This window comes from Gouania willdenowi, chromosome 1, assembly GCF_900634775.1.
Source record: "Gouania willdenowi chromosome 1, fGouWil2.1, whole genome shotgun sequence".
NCBI classification, from domain to species: domain Eukaryota; kingdom Metazoa; phylum Chordata; class Actinopteri; order Blenniiformes; family Gobiesocidae; genus Gouania; species Gouania willdenowi.
The window spans coordinates 18670419-18691514 of NC_041044.1; the positions used below are offsets into that span (position 1 = coordinate 18670419).

At 37.8% G+C, this 21096-nt stretch overlaps 1 protein-coding gene across 5 annotated transcripts in view; it reads left to right on the plus strand.

Annotated features, from left to right (window-relative positions):
* Positions 1-21096, plus strand: part of marchf1 (membrane-associated ring finger (C3HC4) 1) — a 49275-nt gene that overhangs the window by 20021 nt on the left and 8158 nt on the right. For 3 of the 5 annotated variants that reach the window (XM_028444321.1, XM_028444344.1, XM_028444352.1), the window contains exons 1-3: positions 3933-4405; positions 17440-17493; positions 20460-20533. In XM_028444321.1, the coding sequence (XP_028300122.1) occupies positions 4319-4405; positions 17440-17493; positions 20460-20533 (215 nt within the window). In that variant the 5' untranslated portion in view covers positions 3933-4318. Of the gene's footprint in view, positions 1-3932; positions 4406-17439; positions 17494-20459; positions 20534-21096 lie in introns of those variants that run through there. The other 2 variants (XM_028444329.1, XM_028444337.1) reach the window with 2 other exon arrangements.

Sequence of the window (21096 nt, forward strand, 5' to 3'; positions counted from 1 at the left end):
CAACTGTATTGTTATTAATGTGGCTTGCCGGAAGTGCTCTTGTCTTCTGATTATTTTTTTAAATTGCACTTAAACATCTCAATAAATCCACAATTTATTTAGTCCACTCTAGTAATAAAAGCATATCAATTGTGTTTTTGTGTGTAACCATACCAGACAAGTGCGCACATTCCTCATTGAGCATCCCAGTTAGAGTGACCAGGGCAAAAACCAGCAGACAGAACATGATGGTTAAAGCCTCCAGCTCAGTTAGCAGCATTTCTTTATAATACCCTGTAACCGCTACAGCTGTACGTCAACAGTACAATCAGCTGCTCTCCAAAGGCTGGGTCCCTTCAAACACTAAAGCAGAATGAGGGCAAGACTCTTACCCCCAGTGTTAAAGGGGCATTTCAGTGTTTGGGATCACACACACACGCACACACACACACACATATACACACACACGGTGTGCTTTATCTCTGTCTCACACTTCAGCAAACTGTAAAAAGCCGACTTACACACCCCTCTCAAGTTCAGGTGAGATCATGTTAACCCTAATTATTTATGGACCCATTGCCTGTGTGGGTGTTCAAGTGGAGAGTCCCCACATTAGCTTTAGAGAGGTGTCAATTGTTCAGATCTTCTCTGGGCCATTGGGCATTAGATCTATTGAAAAGTGCTAAACACTAAGATCTGAAATAAAGGTTGGTAAACCAGGTGCGTCCCTAAATCCTTTGGTGGTGCTGTTTCCTCACCTACTGTGGGGAATTCACTACCATTACGCCACTAATAGGTGCGCGTATAGACGTGGAAATTAACATTTTGCTCGTTCAACGTGGAGAGGTGAGTGCACAGAAGCACAAAATTACATTTGAAGAAGTTCAATTGGAGGCTGGGGGACTTCTCTGTCTGCTACACAAACATTTAATAATGTAGAAAACAAAATAAACAAATAAAATATTAAAAAAAAAACAAAACAAAAAAAAACATTTTCAAAAACCTGACCTGAAACCTATATTTGTCCCCCTACTTTAATGTGGATGCTCCGCGTGGTTGTGTAACTTTGCTCTTAAAACAGGCAGATTTGGACAAAAATCGTCCTATTGATTTGTTGATGCCATTGATCTGAGTAAATGCAGCATCAGACTCGATCAATCAGTTGATCAGCACCATTTGAAGATGATCTACTGAGCATCATCCAGTAGGTCTGAGCTCCGAAGCAGCGCTGTGCCATGCACAATCTCATTTGTGAACATTGTACCATCGCTGCGTAAATTGCGGAGGAGCTCAGATGATTCTGGCCTGGCATCAACACAACACGAGAGTTTTAGGGTCAAAACAGGAAGAGAAAGACGCAGGAGCTCACTGGAGTGGTGTGTCCGACTCCGGAGCGACATACATGGATCTCCAGACGCACAGTATCCTCTGCACAGCAGCCACACGCGCTGCCTTTTTCTCTCCCTCACACACTGCATTTTCTTATTCAGTGGCTGTTAATATTGACTATTGTTATATTTAAATTATTTTCTTATACTAGGTTAACTGGAGTCTTTTTTTTCCATCGCCGCTGTTTATTCAGTTCTGTGTGTGAGTTTGCACCTGAATGTGGGTCGTACTATTTTCACCGCAAACAGTTCCTGGTTTGATGAATTGCATTGCGCCCACTGCATTAATTTCACTTTATTTCCAGTTTAGATTTGTTGCCAACGAAAATAATCCTGCAGACACATGGAGCTGCTAGAGGTGCAATGTGTCTTTTCAGCATGGAATATTTCCAAGCCCAAGGAAAACAGATAACACACTGTAATATCAATGTATAAATCAGGAGATGTACAGTATAATTTTCCCAATTACAGGCCAATTTTATTATTACCACAACTCTTCAAGATTATTGACAAATTCTCCAGGGACAGATTAGATCAATTTATTTAAAGAAAAAAAGGTAATTATCTGCAAGTCATTTAAAAGTATAATAGCCTTAAAGCTGCAGTTTGTAGAATTCTCTCTCCGCTCCGTTTTGAAACCGAAACTGAACCTCCCTTACCGGTGTCTTTGTGAGCACTGACTTTTTTCTCAATAGAGACATAGTGACAAATGTATGAACTTTATCTTGTGTTATTGGAGATTTTTTCTGGTGTTTTAGAGACTCTGACATGAACGCACATATCACTCTGTGGCTACTGCCCTCAACAGTGGCTGCTGCTGTCAACTCACAGAGGCGGCTGCACTGATCCCAGTAGCCGCTCAGCGCAGAGGGAAAACTATCACTCCACATCCAGACTATAAAATGAACTCACCTTGAATAAGCTTCTCTTAAGTTTACATGCTATTTATCCCGTCTGTTCTCACTCTCCCTTTGACACCAGTGTGTGCGGCAGACCCTGCACAGTCATGGGGATCCGGGAGGACACAAAGTGGTCCGTTCCTCCCTAGTATGTTTGCGACTTTAAACTGTTGCTTCTCCACATCAGTCTGCCTTTTTCCGCTTGATTTGCCATGTAACTGTTGTGCCTAAAGCCGCGATGAGACTTAGACCATTACACTTTACTTGAGCAGCCAATAGTAATGCCCAAAAACAGCCAATGGAGCACATGTATTTGTAGAAAGATCTTTGATTGGCTGACCTCCAGCGTCACGCTCCTGAATTCATAAACTTCATTTACAGGGCCAGGAGAAGGAGCAGAGATTCACTGTCCGCTCAAAACAATTTGGATTACAATATGCTTAAAGATTATTATGTATTTTCGACCAAATTATGCAACAAAAAAAACTTACATACTGCAGCTTTAAGTACAAACATGCAGTTCTGTAATCTGGGGTTATGACATGTGACCTGTAACACAGGAGCAGTCTGGCACTGCCTTGTGAACACCTCATCACCTCAGTCAGTCACTGCTCCTTAGTGATCATGGCATGGCCAACAGCCCCAGTTATATCAACCATAATCCTCTTGACCCGAGACATTCTAAAACAGGATTACACCTACACAGTAAATACTGAGGATGGGACAATATATTGCGCAACAAGATATTGCAATAATAAATTATCACAAGGTATATTGTCAATACCTTTCTCAAATGAGTGTCTTTTTAACTGCAGGAGACACAGTCACTGTTCGCGTGCACTTGTATTTTATCCTTATTTGATGAACAGTGTTTTATTCAATTATGTACTTTTTTTTCTTTTTTATGTTTTAGTGTTTCTTCTTTACATTCGCAATATTTCTGGAGCATCTGTGAAAAAAAAAAAAAGAAATTTCCCCCCGGGATAAATAAAGCATATCTGATTCTGATTAATTACAGTTAGAAAATGTAGACAAGCTAATATTGTTGAAAAACCACATGTCCACATCTGGGCTGTTAAGACTGTTCTCGTTTAAAAACAAAACAAACCAACAATCATTATGGACAGGTAAGAATATCTTTTTGAAGAATGTCATAATGACATTATTTGGTTTAAATTTTAGACTGGCAGGAATTGTCAGTTGTTTTTTCCCTTTAAAAAGATATTGTCCCATATGTTATTGTGAGCCCAGTATCGTCTATCATCCCGTCCTGTGTGGAGACGCTGATTTAGTTTTAAGGGATTTGTCTGGTTTTCTCACTTAAATGGTCATTCAATCCACTGCTAAACCTTTACTGCTTTAATGAGACCGAAGCAATGAGGGGATGTGATGTCTGTTAACACATACTTTCACATCAGGGAGTTCCTCAACAATTGGGGAGTGTGCGTTTCATGTGTAAGTGGATGTCATCCATGTGCACAAGTAGTATAAGCTTATTAGCAACATCACTGGTCATAGGGGTGATTGAGGGCAGTCTAAATCCTAATCCTCCTGGACCGTATGTTTGTTATACAGCCAACATGACAAAATCCTGGCTCCACCCCTTTGAATCGCACACACGCACTCACATATTCACACGCACTTGCACGCACTCACTGAGACGCATCACGACCACAGACGTGCTTCATGCATCAGCGTTTATTGCTCGTCTTCTCCTCTCTGTCTCAGCAGGAGTGCTGAAGAAGAGGAGGAGGAGGAGGTTCTCATTGTGAAGTAGTTTCCCTGTTGTCATGACAACCTCACACCCCACCATCCTCAGACCTGTCTTTTTGTTGCCACGGTGACTTGATTCCAAAACGTCTCAGCTCCACTTGATCATCCGGATTGGACTAATAAAGGACATATTGTCAGTGGCGCCGTCTCCTCCCTCCGTAAAGAGCTTGTGGATGGGACAGCGTAACCCACGCAGGGATTCTAATTAGAGGACAGGAAGGCGCGGCGTACTGGAAATGCTGTGAGAGTAACACCCGAGTGTTGCCTGGAAACAGCAGCATGCCAGTACAACAGATAACTGTGGTTCCAGCCAAGGAGGCGAGCAGCAATGGCAAAAATACCAGTCGCTCAAAGGACAAGACTGAGGTGAGCTTTTAACCTCTCTAACTTAAGCTCTAAAGCTGCACGAATTCCACCAAAAACGCACAAACTATTAGTGTTTAACACCTCGTTTAGAGATACATTAATGTTCAATACATCTAATCATTGAAAACGCAGACAGCTTGTTGTGTTGCGCAATAGAAGAAGTCCTGTGGGTAGCAGCTAGTTCTTTCCTTTGACTGCCTGAGTCTGTCACATGTACACTGTTGATCAACATGGCAGCTTTTTATCACTTCACACTCTGAGGAGGGTTGGAGCTTTCAGCTCAATCTTCTATGGGTTACATCACATAACTTCAGTAAATAACTCATTAAAAGGTTGTACTGTGACCTGATGATGTGACTTTAATCTTTTGTCCCAAGTTTACAAGGGCAGATTTAAAATTGAGGTTACAACGGGACACTGTTTTTCAAGAAATGCCAAAATGACTTATCAGTAATAGATAAATGTTTGTTCGACTCTTATCATAAGCAGATGAACAGTAAAGGATCATTTCTAGGTCAATTTTAAAAGCTGTCTAAAAGCATAACAGCATATACATGTATATTTGTATTTATTGGTAAACCGAACAGATACCGTTTAGAGTTTTCTTTAAAAACGTCACGGTCCTGCATGAATTCTTAAAGATTTTAGCATTAGTAAATTGATGAATTGCAATGCGACAAGAGTCCCTTTTGTAAAGGGAGTCTTACAGTTTGAATAGTCACCTAACAAGATGAGGTTCCGTCACTGGTGTATCGTTGCACTTTGGTTCTGACCGCTCATTTACCAATTGTACATGTTTCTCCCCAACAAACTGTAAAGAAAAATGAAAGGATAATGATAACAATAATGACTGGATGGCCAAAGTCAACACACCTGTTGACATGCAAAGCAGTCCTCCAACGTGGCAGGTAATCCACTTTGTTCAGTGAACACATGTACCCACCAGCAGGCCAACGTTAGCCTAGCTTAGCTTTCACATGTTTCTCTTGCTGTGTCTTTCTCCAGGTCTTAATGCACTCGTTCTCCATAGATGGGAATTTAGTTTCTGGGCCTTTTGTTGTTCAACTTCTCAACATTCTAATTTATATTTTTAACAAAAGTAGCATAGCTGAAGCACTAAAACTTTATCTGCTTTCAAACAGTTCAATACTATAATGAGGGACTGTGGGAATCTGATTGTCCCTCAAAGTTTGATTGGTCAGTTTTGTTAAATACTTGTAATATCTGATGAAATCTGCTGGTTTGACAGAGAATTGGCTTTATAGTTGGTGTTTAAATGTTGGCTTGATCTTACACTTTTCTGCTGTTTAGTTTGCTAGGGTGCTCTTTGTGTTTTATATGGAAGATTTTATGAAAGGTAAAACTTAATCCAATCCATTTTAAGCTTCTGTGGTTTTCTGTTTTTGGTATGTAAGCTTTGGGAAAGATAATCCTGAGGTGAATGAGATGATACAACCCATGCATATCAGAGGAGCAACGTTCAATCATGCTGAGGTTGATTCTTCACTTTTCAGTGAGCCCGCCCTCCTCAATCCACTCAGCGTCTTTTATTTGTTACAATTCAAGGATGCGTCATTTTTTTTTTTTTTTGCGCTGCTCCACAAATCATCTGTTCTACTGGTTTCTAAATAGTCATCAACTGAGGGAATCTACACTGAGAGAAACAGTTATTTGGTCTTTTACTGCAAGGAAAGTCTTTACCTATAGACTCCTTAAAGGCCCACATCACGAATGACGTGGCTGGAGGCAAAAACAGGAAACGCTGCTGGCTAAAGCATAGATATATATATAAACACTAGGTGACGCAAGCGGGATTGGCCAGCGTAGCTCAACGGCGGCCATCTTACCTCAGACAACTGACATTCTGACACATTCTACGGTAGCTGTTGGAAGGTGAGTGATAAGCTTAAACAAAAATACCCTTAACTCGATGCAATATTGATGGATTTACAAACGGTTTGCCTTATTACAAACATTATTATACGTAGGTATGACATAGGATGCTTGTATATGTTGAAATTGCCGCTTGTTGTTAGAAAATTGGTATGAAATTGAGCAAGTTAGGGGTATTTAAATAGTACATGCACCATTGACATTGATGTAATGAGCAGGGCCAGCTGTCTAAGGTAAGATGGCCGCCACGTTGCTACATCGCTCCCCATTGTCTAACACTGCGGGTAAGTCATCTATGGTGTGATATGACCCTCTATCGTTTATATCCCTAATTTAATGTGAGTGGCCTTGGTCCCACTCTGTTGCTAAAATATCACGAAGCAGGCTAATCTACTCAAAGCAAAGTTGCTACTTTCTCGATCGAGGTGACTGAAGTAGGTATGACTTGTGTGCCTTGTGTAAGCAACCATCAGCTGGCGGCCATTGACAACCACCATGGGTTGCGTCCGATCTCAGCCTAATTCTACATCATTTAAAACCAGCCGGGCCGTGTTTGGACATGAGCGTTTAGCGCGACAAAGATGCAGAAAATGGATACTGTGGTATGCAGAGGTGAAACGCTGCTTCCGTGAACGGAATCATCAATTAGCCTGGTTACAAACTGTCACTACAGCCAATATGACTCATACAAGCAAAATAGCTGAGAAGATTGTTAAAGGAGAAGTACCATTTATTTTGGGATATTCTTTTGTTTTTGCCATAAAATCTTACACAAACACTGTAATATTCTCTGCACTAGACCTTTACACTGTGATGGAAATTATCCATATCTTGGTAAATTTTTGTGAATCTGATCGTTTCTGTATTGAGCTGAAAGAATTGAAAAGTAATCAGGTCTATGCAAAGTTATGGAAAATAATAATGGTTTATTATAAAAAATATGTAGCCTTATTCACAACTTTTGAAACAATATTTGGAAAAAGCTGCTGCAAAATCAGGCATTTTAAGCCATAACAATCGCAGAAATTGGTCACAAAATTCTAAAGGTACTGAGAAAAAGGAAAAATATCATGTTACGAATTTATTTAAAGAAAACATTTTTATATATAATAAAATATATAATGAATGAATAGCAAATTTCCATTCATTTCTTGTAATTTTAAGGAAGAAATAGTATATCAGGATATATATCTTTATAAGGATATAAATCTACCTCTATTGTGATATAAAATGTTCTCCATATTGCGCTGCACGAGTAAAAGGCATAATTGTAAATCAGTATTAGCAGGGTTTGTTTTTAGCTACATTGCTTTTTCAATTGATATTCATCAGTCACAAACTTTTATCAAACTTTTTTTGCAGTTAATTCCTTCTTTTTTTATATTAAATGTCTGTGAATATAGATAACATCCATCCTTGAAAGGGTCTAAGCCCTCTTTTTCTAGTTGTGTAACACGACTTAATGGCAGTGCAAGAAAAGAAAGCCTGGCTGATTATAGATTGACAACATGATTGATAGATTCATTTGAGGAGTTGGATTGATCATAATGTGTTTGTGTGTATGTGGGATTGACTTGTCTCTTTGTGTTAGCCTTGTGGCTTCACAGTAAGTAGGCTGAGAAGTGCTTTATTACCCTTTGTCTATGTAGAGTCATTACATATAGAAGAGACATTACATTCACACTCGTTCACTCCCTACCAGCAATTCAGCGACTCCAATTAACCTTATGTATGGTCCTTTCAGACCACACTAACGATGCACACAGAGTGGGGGCTCTAAGCAGGGTCTACATTTAGTAAACTATCCCAGTAACCCAGGTCAGACAGGGAGACTGGACTTCTTTACCTACCTTTGGTGGATAAACCGTGATGCCATTGCATAGAAAAACTCCTCAAAAAGCACCAGGCCAATTAATGCAAACCCCTAACCAGGGAATGAAAGGTGAATTGTTGGCATATTTTTCTGTCTGAAAGGATAGTTAAGCCAAAGTGTGTCCCAATCTGGTAATGATATCAGATATTGCTATCAGCGAGAAAAAAAACGAGTATCGGATTTTATCGGCCTGCTTTTAAAGTCTCCAATATATATTGTTTTTATTGGATTTATTGAGGTCATTTTTCAGGGTCTCCTAATTTATTTTTCTAATTTATTCAATTTAATGGTAGAATGTTCTTGTGTTTAAGCCAGGTTAAATTGTACAGTATGTAACCCACTGGTTAACGATAAATTAGTCCATTTTTCTCTGAGTAATATCACTTGATCAAGCCTTTTCTAACATTCCACACTACAAAATAATTAATTAAAGTATGTATGATTCGTGCTGATAATGTATCGGATTGGTATTGGCCAATACTCAAGGCTGCAAGAACGATATTGTATCGGACGTAAAAAAGTTGTATCGGGACATCCCTACATTGAAAGGCTATTATAACGGTATCATATTGGAAGTGATCAAATGTCATAAGGATGGTGTAAGGTTGTGTCAAAGGGAAGTACCTGTTGATGATTTTACAGTAGAATAGTAGCTACAAAACCTGGTTTGCAGTGAAAACATATAGTATAGGGAGAACATGCAAACTATGCACAGAATAATCCTAGGTTTCTATCCAAGAATCCAAACTCACGATATGTTTGTTGTAAGGCAGAACTGCTAACCACTAACAACTAAGGTGCCCCCCTCTTGCTAACATAATGGTCATAATGGATACCCGAGTACTAGGGATGTAACGATTAATCGTAAGGCAGTTAAAAATCGATTCATAAGTATCACGGTTGATATCGATTTTCTGAAAATTGAATCGCAGTACTTTTTTTAACCAGCAGAGGGCGCTATCCACAAGTGTAGGCGGTGGGCGGAGTCTGCTAATACTTTCTTTCTGGCCGCCTTCTACTCTTAAATATGTTAATAAATGATTCATTACCCCTTTAGCACTGAAAGAATATCTGTAATATTTCTTGAATATCTGTAAAAGTCACGTTTTTCTATTAGCTCTGTCTGCTAGCATAGCTTCTCTTCTTCACTGCAAGAATATCTGCATGCCAACCGACCACTGTGTTACCAGCGCCCTCTGCTGGTCCAAACAAATATGACGTAAATCAGTGTAATCACGTTTTTTTTTTTTTAAAGTCCAATTGTTAAGGCACAAAATACATTTTCAATTGCACTTTTAAATGAAAAAAGAACTATTATGCAGTTTTGCATTGTTTATTATAGAACCAGAATTTAAATTAATAGGCTTCATTTTCATTTGTATTATTCCTTTATTTATTTCATTCAAGATTTATTTTTAGTTAAATTGCATTCTTTTGAATAGTTTATCAAGGGATTCTTTTGACAATGAAAAATAAAAGGAAAATAATACACTATTTTCTAGTTTTTTTCCCAAAAAAAAATTTGTCTACAGTCACATTTTGTAAAATAAATCGTGAGAGAATCGTATTGTGAACCCAGTATCGTGAATCGAATCGTATCGGGAGTTGAGTGAATCGTTACATCCCTACCGAGTACACACTGCTGGAGGTGGTTTGGTTGGAGAGTGAGAATGATCGGAATAAAGGATTGTTTTTCAAACATAAAGTGTCAGAAAAGCTGCTGTAATAATGGCCCCCAAAGGGAAGGAGCTGAAAAAAGAATACCTCGCATACCGTCTTTGTACAGGCTTTTGTTCTGGAACCAGAAGTGTACACTTGGTATTTTCCTATCTTCTTATACAACTCGAAACTACTTTAATCTAAGCAAACTTGACACAATCCGATAGTCACATGCACACAGTTTGTATCACCTTTTTGGACCGATATCTTGTTATCATCAATTCTATGTATAGTGCTATTACACAAGTTAATGTCTTCGTTCGGACCATTTTAAAAAGGTTCCAACTAATGTATTTATTTAGTGTGGAAACACTGGGAGAAATGCAGTGCACCAGTTCATTGTTCATATTTTAAATGTAGTAGTGTTCTGCTTGTTTTTCATCAATTATATTTTGGATTTTATAAGAATTTGACCTTATTTAGAGTGTATATTCTGTGTATATCTATGTTCTTCTTTCATATATCAGCCGATTTATCTGATTTTTAAGCCCTCCAATATCGGTATCGGCATCGGACCCAAACAATTTTGATCAGAGACTGCTCAGCATGTGGTGATGTGTACATTCATAGAATTACAGAAGCTTAGCTTTCTGTAACTGTGATTGACTTTGATTGTCTGACCAAGGGACCACATTGCAAGCTTGCACTTTTAACATTTTTGTTAATACATTTACAAAAACATCTACCGTATTTTACGGCGTATAGGACGCTATCTTTTTCCTTAAGAGTTGAGGGTGCGTCCAATGTGGTGGTGCTCTGTGTGGATTTTTCAGTCACACACGTGTCCAGTGAAAGCGGCTGTCGGTAGGCAGAGTATTACTGACAGTCCCCTCTACAGCAGAATGAATGAACTGTAACAGACACTGAACATCACGGTGAACTGAACGTTCAGAAACCAGCTTTGGATAATGTGGGGAAAGTGATGCTTCATGGTCCGTATGAAGGGGAATTGCGTGGTAGGGAGTGACAGCAGAAGTCATACATTTGCTGAATATTTGTTTTTATTTATATATTTAGATTTATATAAAAAAGATTGCTGATTGTTTCAATACAAATCAAATACCGGTGATAAATTGAAGTTTGTGGAAGGGGAGGCGGTGTATATAGGGACTCCCTTGAAAAAGAGGTTTTTAATCTCAATGGGATTTTTTTCCTGGTTAAACAAAGGTGAAATAAAAAAAAAAAGAAAAAGCACAATGAGATTTAAAACGTAAGTTATCTCAACCACTTTTTAATAGCAGGAATTAATAAATGGCATTAAGTTGTCAAATCACTGCGTTAGGTTTATCAAGGGCGATTGTACACAGGACTGAGACTGACAGCTGATGTAACTGACACACACACGGAGAGAGAGAGAGAGCGCTGAAACACTCCGGATAATCAGCCAGTTTATTATACAATAGAAACAATAAACAGCATAAAGTTGCTAAATAACCACATTGGCTTTGTAAGGAAGCGATCGTGGCCGTATTCCCGACGATTGCTGCTGAGGCGATGGTGCACGGGAGCGGACGGAGCGCTGTATCAGTCTGGTTTCAGAAAGTAACCATAAAAAGCTGTAAATGGACTGATATGTAGACGTGGGACAGTGAGGAGGAGACTTCACATGGAGATAGAAACTTATCAGTTGAAACTGATCAGAATACGCAGAAATATACGTAAACCTCCATTAACAGGAGTACAGCAGCCCACCCATTTGCCCGTTCTGATTGGCCGAGTCGTCGGAAAATTGCTAAATTGTTGGAATGCGGCCAATACAGCGGTGCGTTCAGTAGCCCAGAAAATACGGTAGTATTTTTATTATTATTGTAATTAAATTAAGACGTTACATAAGGTCTAATAAGCTTTTTGTCCAGCAGCTGGATTGAAACACACTAATCTGTTGAACATTGTGTCCAACAAGTGAAATCACATTGTCTTCAGGGTTTGCGTTGACCCTGAGCCCAACTACGGTACTAACTTAAATGTGACAATCTAAATCTCTTGATAATGCAGCTTAGATAATGCAGCCTTCTACGAAGTACAGTGTGTACTTACAAACTGCAACTGTGTGGGTTGAGGGGCTCATGTGGCTTCTTTGCTTTGATGTGTTGGCTTTCTAAAAAAAAAAAAAGAAATCCTCCCACATAAAACATTTAGAATGGCAACACCAGACTCCATGCATATCCTGTGTCCACATCCAGACTCTGATGACTATGTATCACTGATCCAGTCGTTACTGATCAGTTGTTTCATGTACATGCAATTAAAAGCATTTGTGTTTATTTAGGTCCTTTGTTCATGCAGTAGTTCAACAGAGACCACTTTATTATTACTGGCACTTTTTTAATGACAATAGTTTCTAATTCATTTAAAATAGTTGAATATAAAATAGATGTTTAAGAAGCTTTTCTCATTACTCAGGATCTCATTCTTGTAAACCTGCAAACTGCTGGGAGTTTTAATTTAAAAAGTGTGCTAGGAAGTTCTACGTTTGTGCTGAAACAAGGTTTAATCCCACAATGCACCTGGGTACCGGTAATGTTGTTTGTGTGTGTGACATGGAATTACAGCAAACTCAAAGTACTAATTTAGGAAGTGCATTTATTTTTTAAATTTCTTTAAACTTACTGTAATTCAGTGCGTTGCTCTGCCGATTGTTTGTTTGTCGAAAACACTACCTCATGGCTACGACCTCATTTTACTATTACCATAACATTATTTTTTACGGAAAAGCATATGTTTTGTTGCTAATGGAATGACTGAGTATTAACACTGTTGTATTAGTTGTAGTATTGACTGTTAACACTAAAAAATATGGGTGCACCGAGTACATTTTTTTTGGCCAATCACTGATCACCGATTTTTTTAAAAGCCTGACCTGCCGATACCGAGTTTGTCCAATCACGATTTTTTTTCATAACTGACATCATACACCTCAAATGTTCCTATCCTATTTTATTGTAAAACATTGAACAATACCTGTGAAACAATGCAAATGTGTTGTTTTAACTGCACATGAGGTAGTTATCTCAAATCTTAATGAAAAGTTTAGAACATTGCTGTCCAAAATACTAAATTATATCATTTCCTTTAGTCTTTCATTTTTCACATTTTAAAAACAAAATTAACATGTCCATCAGGTTCCACTGCAGACCTGTTTGGAGCTCTTTGCCAAAAATAAAGTGCACAGCAGTATTTTGGTTTTACAAATAAAGGGTTTGGGGGTAGGTGATATAATGATAATCTACAGGACAAATTACCAAAACATCTTAAACTACCAATAAAGTGTCCTGAGTGTTAAGTTTCCTTGTAGAGCAAGAATAAAAAATGTCCAAATGCAGCAGCTTTGTGAATATTTAAATGTAAAAATATTATTCTAAAAATAAATTGCAACAGCGTACAGGATAACAGCTGCTACAAGTCAAATATTCTACAGAAATAATGAAGTGTATCATGGGTAACATTTTCATAATTCAAAAGGTAATGACAGACGGGTCTATTCTCCCGTCTGGACTTAAGCGCTTTTTTACACGCCTGCAGTTGCGTGACTCTCTCCGGTCCAGGTTCCTGACACGCCCACCATGCGTGAATCAACCAAAGGCTCGTAATCTGTGAATGAAGGAGGTCTGAAGCCAAGAAGGCGGACTGGGCCATGATGTCATTATTTTTGGGCTGTCTAGAAATCACAGAACATGGACTTTTCCTAATTCTTGTAAATGTGATTGAAATCTGTGAAAATGATAAAGCGCACTTTTAATTTGAAATGCTTTCAATGATAAACAACAAGTTGATTTGATCAGATTACTGCAGGGTGAAGATTGGACACTTTTTTCTATCTGAGCTACAGTTAAAATGTCTCTTTTTTCCCCCTCATATTAACGCCCAATTAACGTTTGTTTGTGTGGAAAGTCTGATTTTATTAACTTCTTACATTCCTGCATTCATGTGATATGTTATTGTCTTTCATGTTTCTTGGTCGAGATGTAACTGAAACTGAATTGCCCCATGAGGACAAATAAAGTTTTATTACTTATTTCATAGTTTGTAATGTTATAAAAGGCTTGATCAAGTGATGTTACTCAGAGAACAATAGTCAGCAACAGTAGGTTTGAGAAAAACATTTATTATTAACCAATTGGTTCCATAGATTTTAACCTTCAACATAATATCTACAGTATTCTACAAATGAATTAAAAAAATAAATATATATATATAAAAGACCCTGAAAAATAACCTAAATAAATCCAATAAAAACAAATAATACTTTTAAAGTGCAAACAATTCAAGTCAGCTATTTTTTATTGTCAGCATATGGTGGGAACAAGAACAGAGGGCGGGGACAAAAACAATATCGGAGATTTTAGATGCAGTCCGATAAAATCCAATATTCGTTTTCTATCGGGCCGATATCCGATATCAATATGGGATCGGGACACCTCTATCCTTTGCTCTTTTTTTTTGTGTAAAACTGCCAAACTGTCGACATGCTAAGCTAACTGCTCCAGGTGACCGTTGTTGTTACACATGAGCTGGTAGGCGTGGCTGTTAATCATCTCACAGCAGAAGAGGTCAGTGGCTGAGTTTATGACCCACTTTAACACCTTTGTGGAGGTGAAAAAGACCGGCGGAAAACATTGGTTATATATGCAAGGATCAGCCGATCCCCCAAAATAAGCGAAATTGACATCGATTGGTGCATCGGCAATACTTTATATAACCTGAATAGGCATAATTCAGCTTCTGTTGATATGTTCATCCGATTGAGCTTATTAAAATTTTACTTTAATTACTTTACTTTAGTCAACTTTATATGTAACTATTTGGGACTGCCTCAATCAGTCAATTCACTTTATTATTGAATCTAATTACAACTGTATAGTATACTGTATAGTAACACTGATTTAGAAGACTTTAAAACAGAGCAAATTATGCACAACACAAATAAAACCAGAAAATGTATGAATTAGCGACCTTTAATCTTACAAAAAGAAAGAAATCCAGAAAGTGCAGTATGGGTTTAAGTTCTGCTGGTGGCTTCACATGATTTTCTTTTCTGTGTGACCTGTGACAGACTGCGGGCTGTGCAACATTTCTTCTGTTCTGACTGGTCAACTGGGATTGGCTCCAGAATAGCCCGTTAACTTGGATGAGCTTTATAGCGTGGAAAGATTATTGTACATTTATGAAAAGAACTGACAGACAGATTTGTGTCTGTAGTAGAGAGGATCAGGCTGTACTCAGCAGGTTAATGCTCTTGGCTCTTATGTGTTCTTTCTCTTTTTTTGGCATTTACAATGACTACCTACATTCTTTTTAATATTGCATTAGTCATAGATTTACCTAAAACTTCATTTAGATCTTACTGTTACTCAACCAAGATCAGTTTCTGTAGCAAACTAACCTGGAACGTCATTCATAAATTGATAACTGTCTTTATTGTGTTGACTTCCTTTTCCATAAACTGCCACACAGAATGCTCTCCTCTTAACTGAGACGCAGACAGACCAGAAAGAAAGGCACAGTTGATGTCTGATAGGTGAGTTCAAGGTTGATCAGACAATCAGCGCTCTGGGAAGTTCCAAGAAAAAGTGCATTAAGTTGACTTAAAATAGAGACACATTGCAGAGCAGCAGCATCTTGTGCACTTAGCGGGACGGTCAGGTAAGAGGATTGGCTGGCTTTAGCTCAGGTCACAATGAACTAACAAGGACATGCGGCTGCGCATGACTACTGACGGCGTAAACAGCAGGATCTGCTGATAAGAAAAACGACAGTGGCAGCTGGTCTTTAAAGCTACTTAGTAATGAAGAATCAAAACATTGGCATTTCAGCATGTCTACTAAAGGATACTATAATGCATGTGTGCATCTACGTCTCTATCTGTTACAGGCGTTTGTTTATAACTTTGAGTAAAAAGTTGCAGACATAATATTGTACAAATTGAGTAGTGGGTTTAAATAATCTGTTTTTAATGATTTGGTTGTTGGTCAACAAAAGAATATGGTCAATGCATTTTTTTCAAACTTTTTTGGCTCAAGTACCCCTTTGTCTGACTACAACATTTTGCTCAGAATACTATGAAAAAACAACTATAGAGCATAATGATGGAATGAATGAGTGCTATCACACATTTAAAAAAATACCATTGTATTGTGATATTGGATATCGGTCCGATATTAGCCTGAAAACAAATATTGTATTCAAATTTCCGCATTTTTGCAATTTTTTTTCTGATTTATTTATTTATTTTTTTGATCGAAGTCTTTTTATTTATTTTTCACAATGTTAAACAAGAAAAACAAAACAAAACAACCCCCCCCCCCCCCAACCCCTGCTATACCGGAGCAGAAAATCAGGTTACATATTTATGTGGCACTGATTAGTATACAAAGTACAGAGCTTATGCAAATTAAGAAAGTTTATCAGCCAACACACTTTCAAAATAAGACAAAAATGGCAGCCACTGGTCATAAAATTTCTTAGTAGATCCTTTCAGTGTATATCTGATTTTTTCCAAACGCATATGAGCCATAACCGATTTATTTATTTTATTTTTTCAAATTATTTTTTTATTTATTTAATTCAATTGTAGAATACTGTAGATATTATGTTGAAGGTTAAAATGAATGTAACCAACTGGTTAATAGTAAATGGGTCAGTTTTTCTCATTCCTACTGTTGCTGACTATTGTTCTCTGTTTGAGTAACATCACTTGATCAAGTCTTTTCTAAAATTCCACACTACAAAATATGTAATTATTATTTTATTAAAGAAAAAACTAATTTAAAATAAATAAATAAGAAAAGGATGTATGATTCATGTTGATATCAGATCAATATCGGTATCGGCCGATATGCAAGGCAGCAATATCGGTATCATATCAGAAATGAAAAAATTGTATTGGGACATCCCTAGTTGTAAATAAGTGGAATGAAACAATATTTTGTGCCTTTGAAATAAATTTATTTCTATGGTTTTTGTCGTTTTTGGTGTGGGACCAAGACTGACCCTTGTATTTTCAGTTCATGTTCTATTCAAAAGATCAGTTTCACCATCAAAATTACGATTATCATTTCTAACTAAAAAATAAACATTAGAAAACCCCATGTTTTTAATGCTTTCGTTTGTTACTTTCCAATTTCTCTCTCTCAAGTACCCCCTGTAGGGCCATCATGGACCCCCGAGGCGTACACGTGTCCTTATTTTAGAAGCACTGGCCTTGAACAAATCCTTTGTGTGTTTTTTATTACTTAATATCTGATATCTCATAACAACAGGGATGACAGACCATTAATAGTAACGGTATTGATAGCTTTCTTTAGGCCTTCCAGGCTGGTTATTATATTATCTTTCCAAAAAATGATAAACGGGACCTTAAATATGATTAAATAAATCAGTCTCCATCATCAGATCATGGCAGTGCAGTGAAACAAGTTGTAATCTTTTTTTATTATCAGTGCTATTGTACGTCAGTGCAATCAGTGTTTTATTACTTGTGGCATTAAATCACTGCACTGTGTTCTGCACTCTTAACGTTTCAGTGATTTTCTGTCTCTGCTTCTCCCAGCAGGGGAGGAAGGCACCTGGGCACTCAGGGAGTCGATCCAGCAACATCTCCAAGGTAACCACTCAAACGGGTCAAAATCAAGGTCACACTTAGCAGTGTGTAATGGTAAGATGCATCCAAGCAAAGTGTGATGTGACGAGGCTGTGCGGCAGATGCAATGAAAGGAAACATGAGCCACTTACTGTATGTACAATATAAGTGTGTTGCACTGTTTGCTTCATAAAATGATGATAGAACTTGAGCCATTTTTTGTCTGTATTGTCATTTTTAAGGCCTGACATGCATTTATCTTACTGTATATTAACATTCATTATTATCAGGGTGTGAAGCAGTCCACAGCCAGGACTGTTCAGCAGTCCACAGCATGTCCAACAAACAGACACAATGATTCCCAGGCAAACACACACACACACACACACCTGCTACCATTGCTAATCTAGAGACTCAAATTAATCCCTCAGCTATGAAAAAGTTGGCAAAACCCATGTAGTCTCATTGAGAACCTGTGAACTAATGACTGAATGTATGAGATACACCAGTGTTTCCCAACCCAGTGCACAGACCATCATTCATGACTGTCCAAGATTTGTTCTCACCTCAAATGATAGAGTTTATAATGACGGGAAGCTCTACATCAGAGATGGGCAACTTGTCTCACAGCGGGGCCAACAAAAGTGTTATTGTCTGATCTGAGGGTACATCATCAACATTCAAGTAGGGCTGCTCGATTATAGAAAAAATAATAATCACGATTATTTTAGTCATAATTGAAATCACAATTATTCAAACCAAAAAGTTATTTACTTTTTGTACAAAAAAAACATAAAATATATTCTTTCAACATAAATAAAATCCTTCAAACACTTGACTTGCCACTTGTTTACCATGCGTTTTTGCTGCGTTTCTCCTGCCATGTTTCAAGACCACCAGCAACAACTGTCCTCATGTTGGCCTGCAGGTTAGCTTTGGCTTTGAGAGGGGCGGGGCGGCGGGGAGGAGCTTGCATGTGCATGGATTAAACAACTCAATAAAAATAAACATAAAACATAAAAAAAATATTATTTCTTATTTTTTTCAATAATCATTTTCTCGATTGTGATTTTTGTAATCGTTAGGTGTAATAATTGAAATTGTAAGCCCTACTTTCAAGTCAGCATTTAGAATCATGACCAATCTGAGCACTAATACAGGAAAGAACGGGGTCTGTGTGTTTTTGTTGTCATTTTGTATACAGTATTTTCATAGTTGTGTTGTGTTTTTTTTTTTTAACACATTTTGTGTATTTTTGCTGTCAGTTTGTGTATTTTGCTGTCATTTTGTGTGTTTTTGGAGTCATTTTGTGGATTTACTTTGGGGGCTGCACAAAATTAGACAGAGGGCAGCTTGTGGCCCCCATGGCGCCATCTGCCTAAATCTGCTCTACATACAACACGGAGGATTCTGAAGGTGACCCATAGAAACGCATTCAGTTTTTGCAGAACAAGGCAGAGTTTTAATTAAACCACAAAAAATTTTAGCATTTGATGACAAAGATATGACTGATTATACAAGAGTTAGTTCCGACCAAGAAATTTAACAGACAAACTTACTAATATAGAGTAACAACAGCACCGGGACTCCTTATGGATCATATCACTCCGCTGTACAGCTGATCTAAATACAGTTACGTCTTGGGCAACACCGCAGTACACTGTGCTCTCCACTTGTAGAACAATTTTTCTTGGTGGAGCCAAATTATTAAATAAACAATCAAATCATAATCTATTGTCACTTATTACTGTTAATAATAGGGGTGGGAACTTCTGGGTACCATGCGATACGATATGCGATACAAAGCTCACGATAACGATTATCTCACGATAACGATTATCTCACGATATGACGATACTGGTTAGGGTTAGCAAGAAAAAAAAGATTAAGTGAAAAAATACAATTTTTTAATTTTATATCTCTGAAAGATGATAAATTGAAAAAGTGTCCTATGAACAGTGACACTATTTTAGTGCAACATTTCTGTAAATAAGTGTCAACATATCAATGTAAATGAATAAGTATCTGCAATAGTGCTTTCTTTGGCTCAGGTGGTAGAGGGGTCATCCTCTGATCGAGAGGTTGGGGGTTCGATCTTGGTCTATACCGGTCTGTGTGTCGAAGTGTCCTTGGGCAAGACACTGAACCCCCAAGTTGCTCCCAGTGGTTGACTAGCGCCTTGCATGGCAGCTCTGTCCCAGTGGTCACTTTGTGACCTCTGTCTGTGAAAGGTGCTATAGAAACAAACATTACTTACTTACTTACTGTTATAGTGCAATATTCCAGTAAACATTATATTGGTTCCTTCAACAAACAGTGAAAAAAATGTCTGTGTCTGTGTTCAGTGAAAAAGCAGATAAAAATAAAAAAAAAATCATTAATCGATTGTGCGAAAAAATATCGCGATATGTCATTTAACTATGAAACATGCGGTTGTAAAACTGTTGTATAAAAGCAATATCACACGAGAGGTCGTGCTGTTGTGCTGAAACACCAGTGCTGATATTTCAGCACAACAGCACTCCCTCTTGTGTGAAATTGCTCGAGTATAGAACAGTGGCTTTACTTTTATCAACACAGATTGTTTACCGTTTTAGGATAAAAATGTAAATCTATCGTTTAAGATTCTGCACCTGCAGCTTTGGGTTCGTGCCTGTTTTTTTATGTCCTTTTGTAAAGGAGAAAACAGTGTAATAAATCACAAATTTTCACATGGTGCACTGGGACACATGTTTAGCACTCATAGTGGTAATAATAAAAAACTATCTATTGTGTCTTTTACAGCCATATGTTAATTGCTTACCAAGTAATGTTTAAAAGCACATATATGGCATTGCACTGTAGAAATCCCATAGGCTGTACAAAAAAATATTTTATCTACATGTTAAAATATCTTCTATTATCTGAGTTAGTTGCTTATCTTGTACATAAGGTTGTACTTGAAGAGTTACAGTACATTTGATCTGAAGACAGGATGCCATTTGTTTCAGGCCAGTAACTCTACAATAGGACCTATTGCAGCGTCCAGGACATCAATAAGTCCATCCTCTCAGGACATATGCAGGTAAGACAAATGACCCTTTCTAAAGCCTGTATTTGTATGACATGAACATGTTCAAACTCAGTTTACAGTCTTCACTATGCAGAGTGGGAGACTGAATAAGTTGGTTTCCTGTAGCACACAAACTCATAAATTCCACAGATTGTAGGAATTAGATCCTACCGTCATTTGGTTTTGGGGTCTAAACTTTGAAGGGCATTTCTGTTGCAGTTGGATGCATGTGTGCGAGTGCACGGAACTCTTTTATCACTCATCTTCACTTTGTTTCTACTGAAGGGAGAGAGAAGGACTGTTCTATGTGCCTATTTTCAGCTACTCATAAGTGACCATTGACCAGTTTGAAGTTATCAATCCTGTCATAAAAATGTTTGATCAGTGTGAATGAGTCTTTTGTAGGATACAACCTGAACAGGTCATCAGTTCATCATACACACATGCAGTCAGTAAGGAGACCCCCCAAAAATGGCTTAGTGGCCACTTTATGCAATTTCTCTGACATGTACTTTGTATTTATCAACCCAATATCTGATTTGTTTTCCACCAACTTAAGGTTGTTTTTTTTTTTT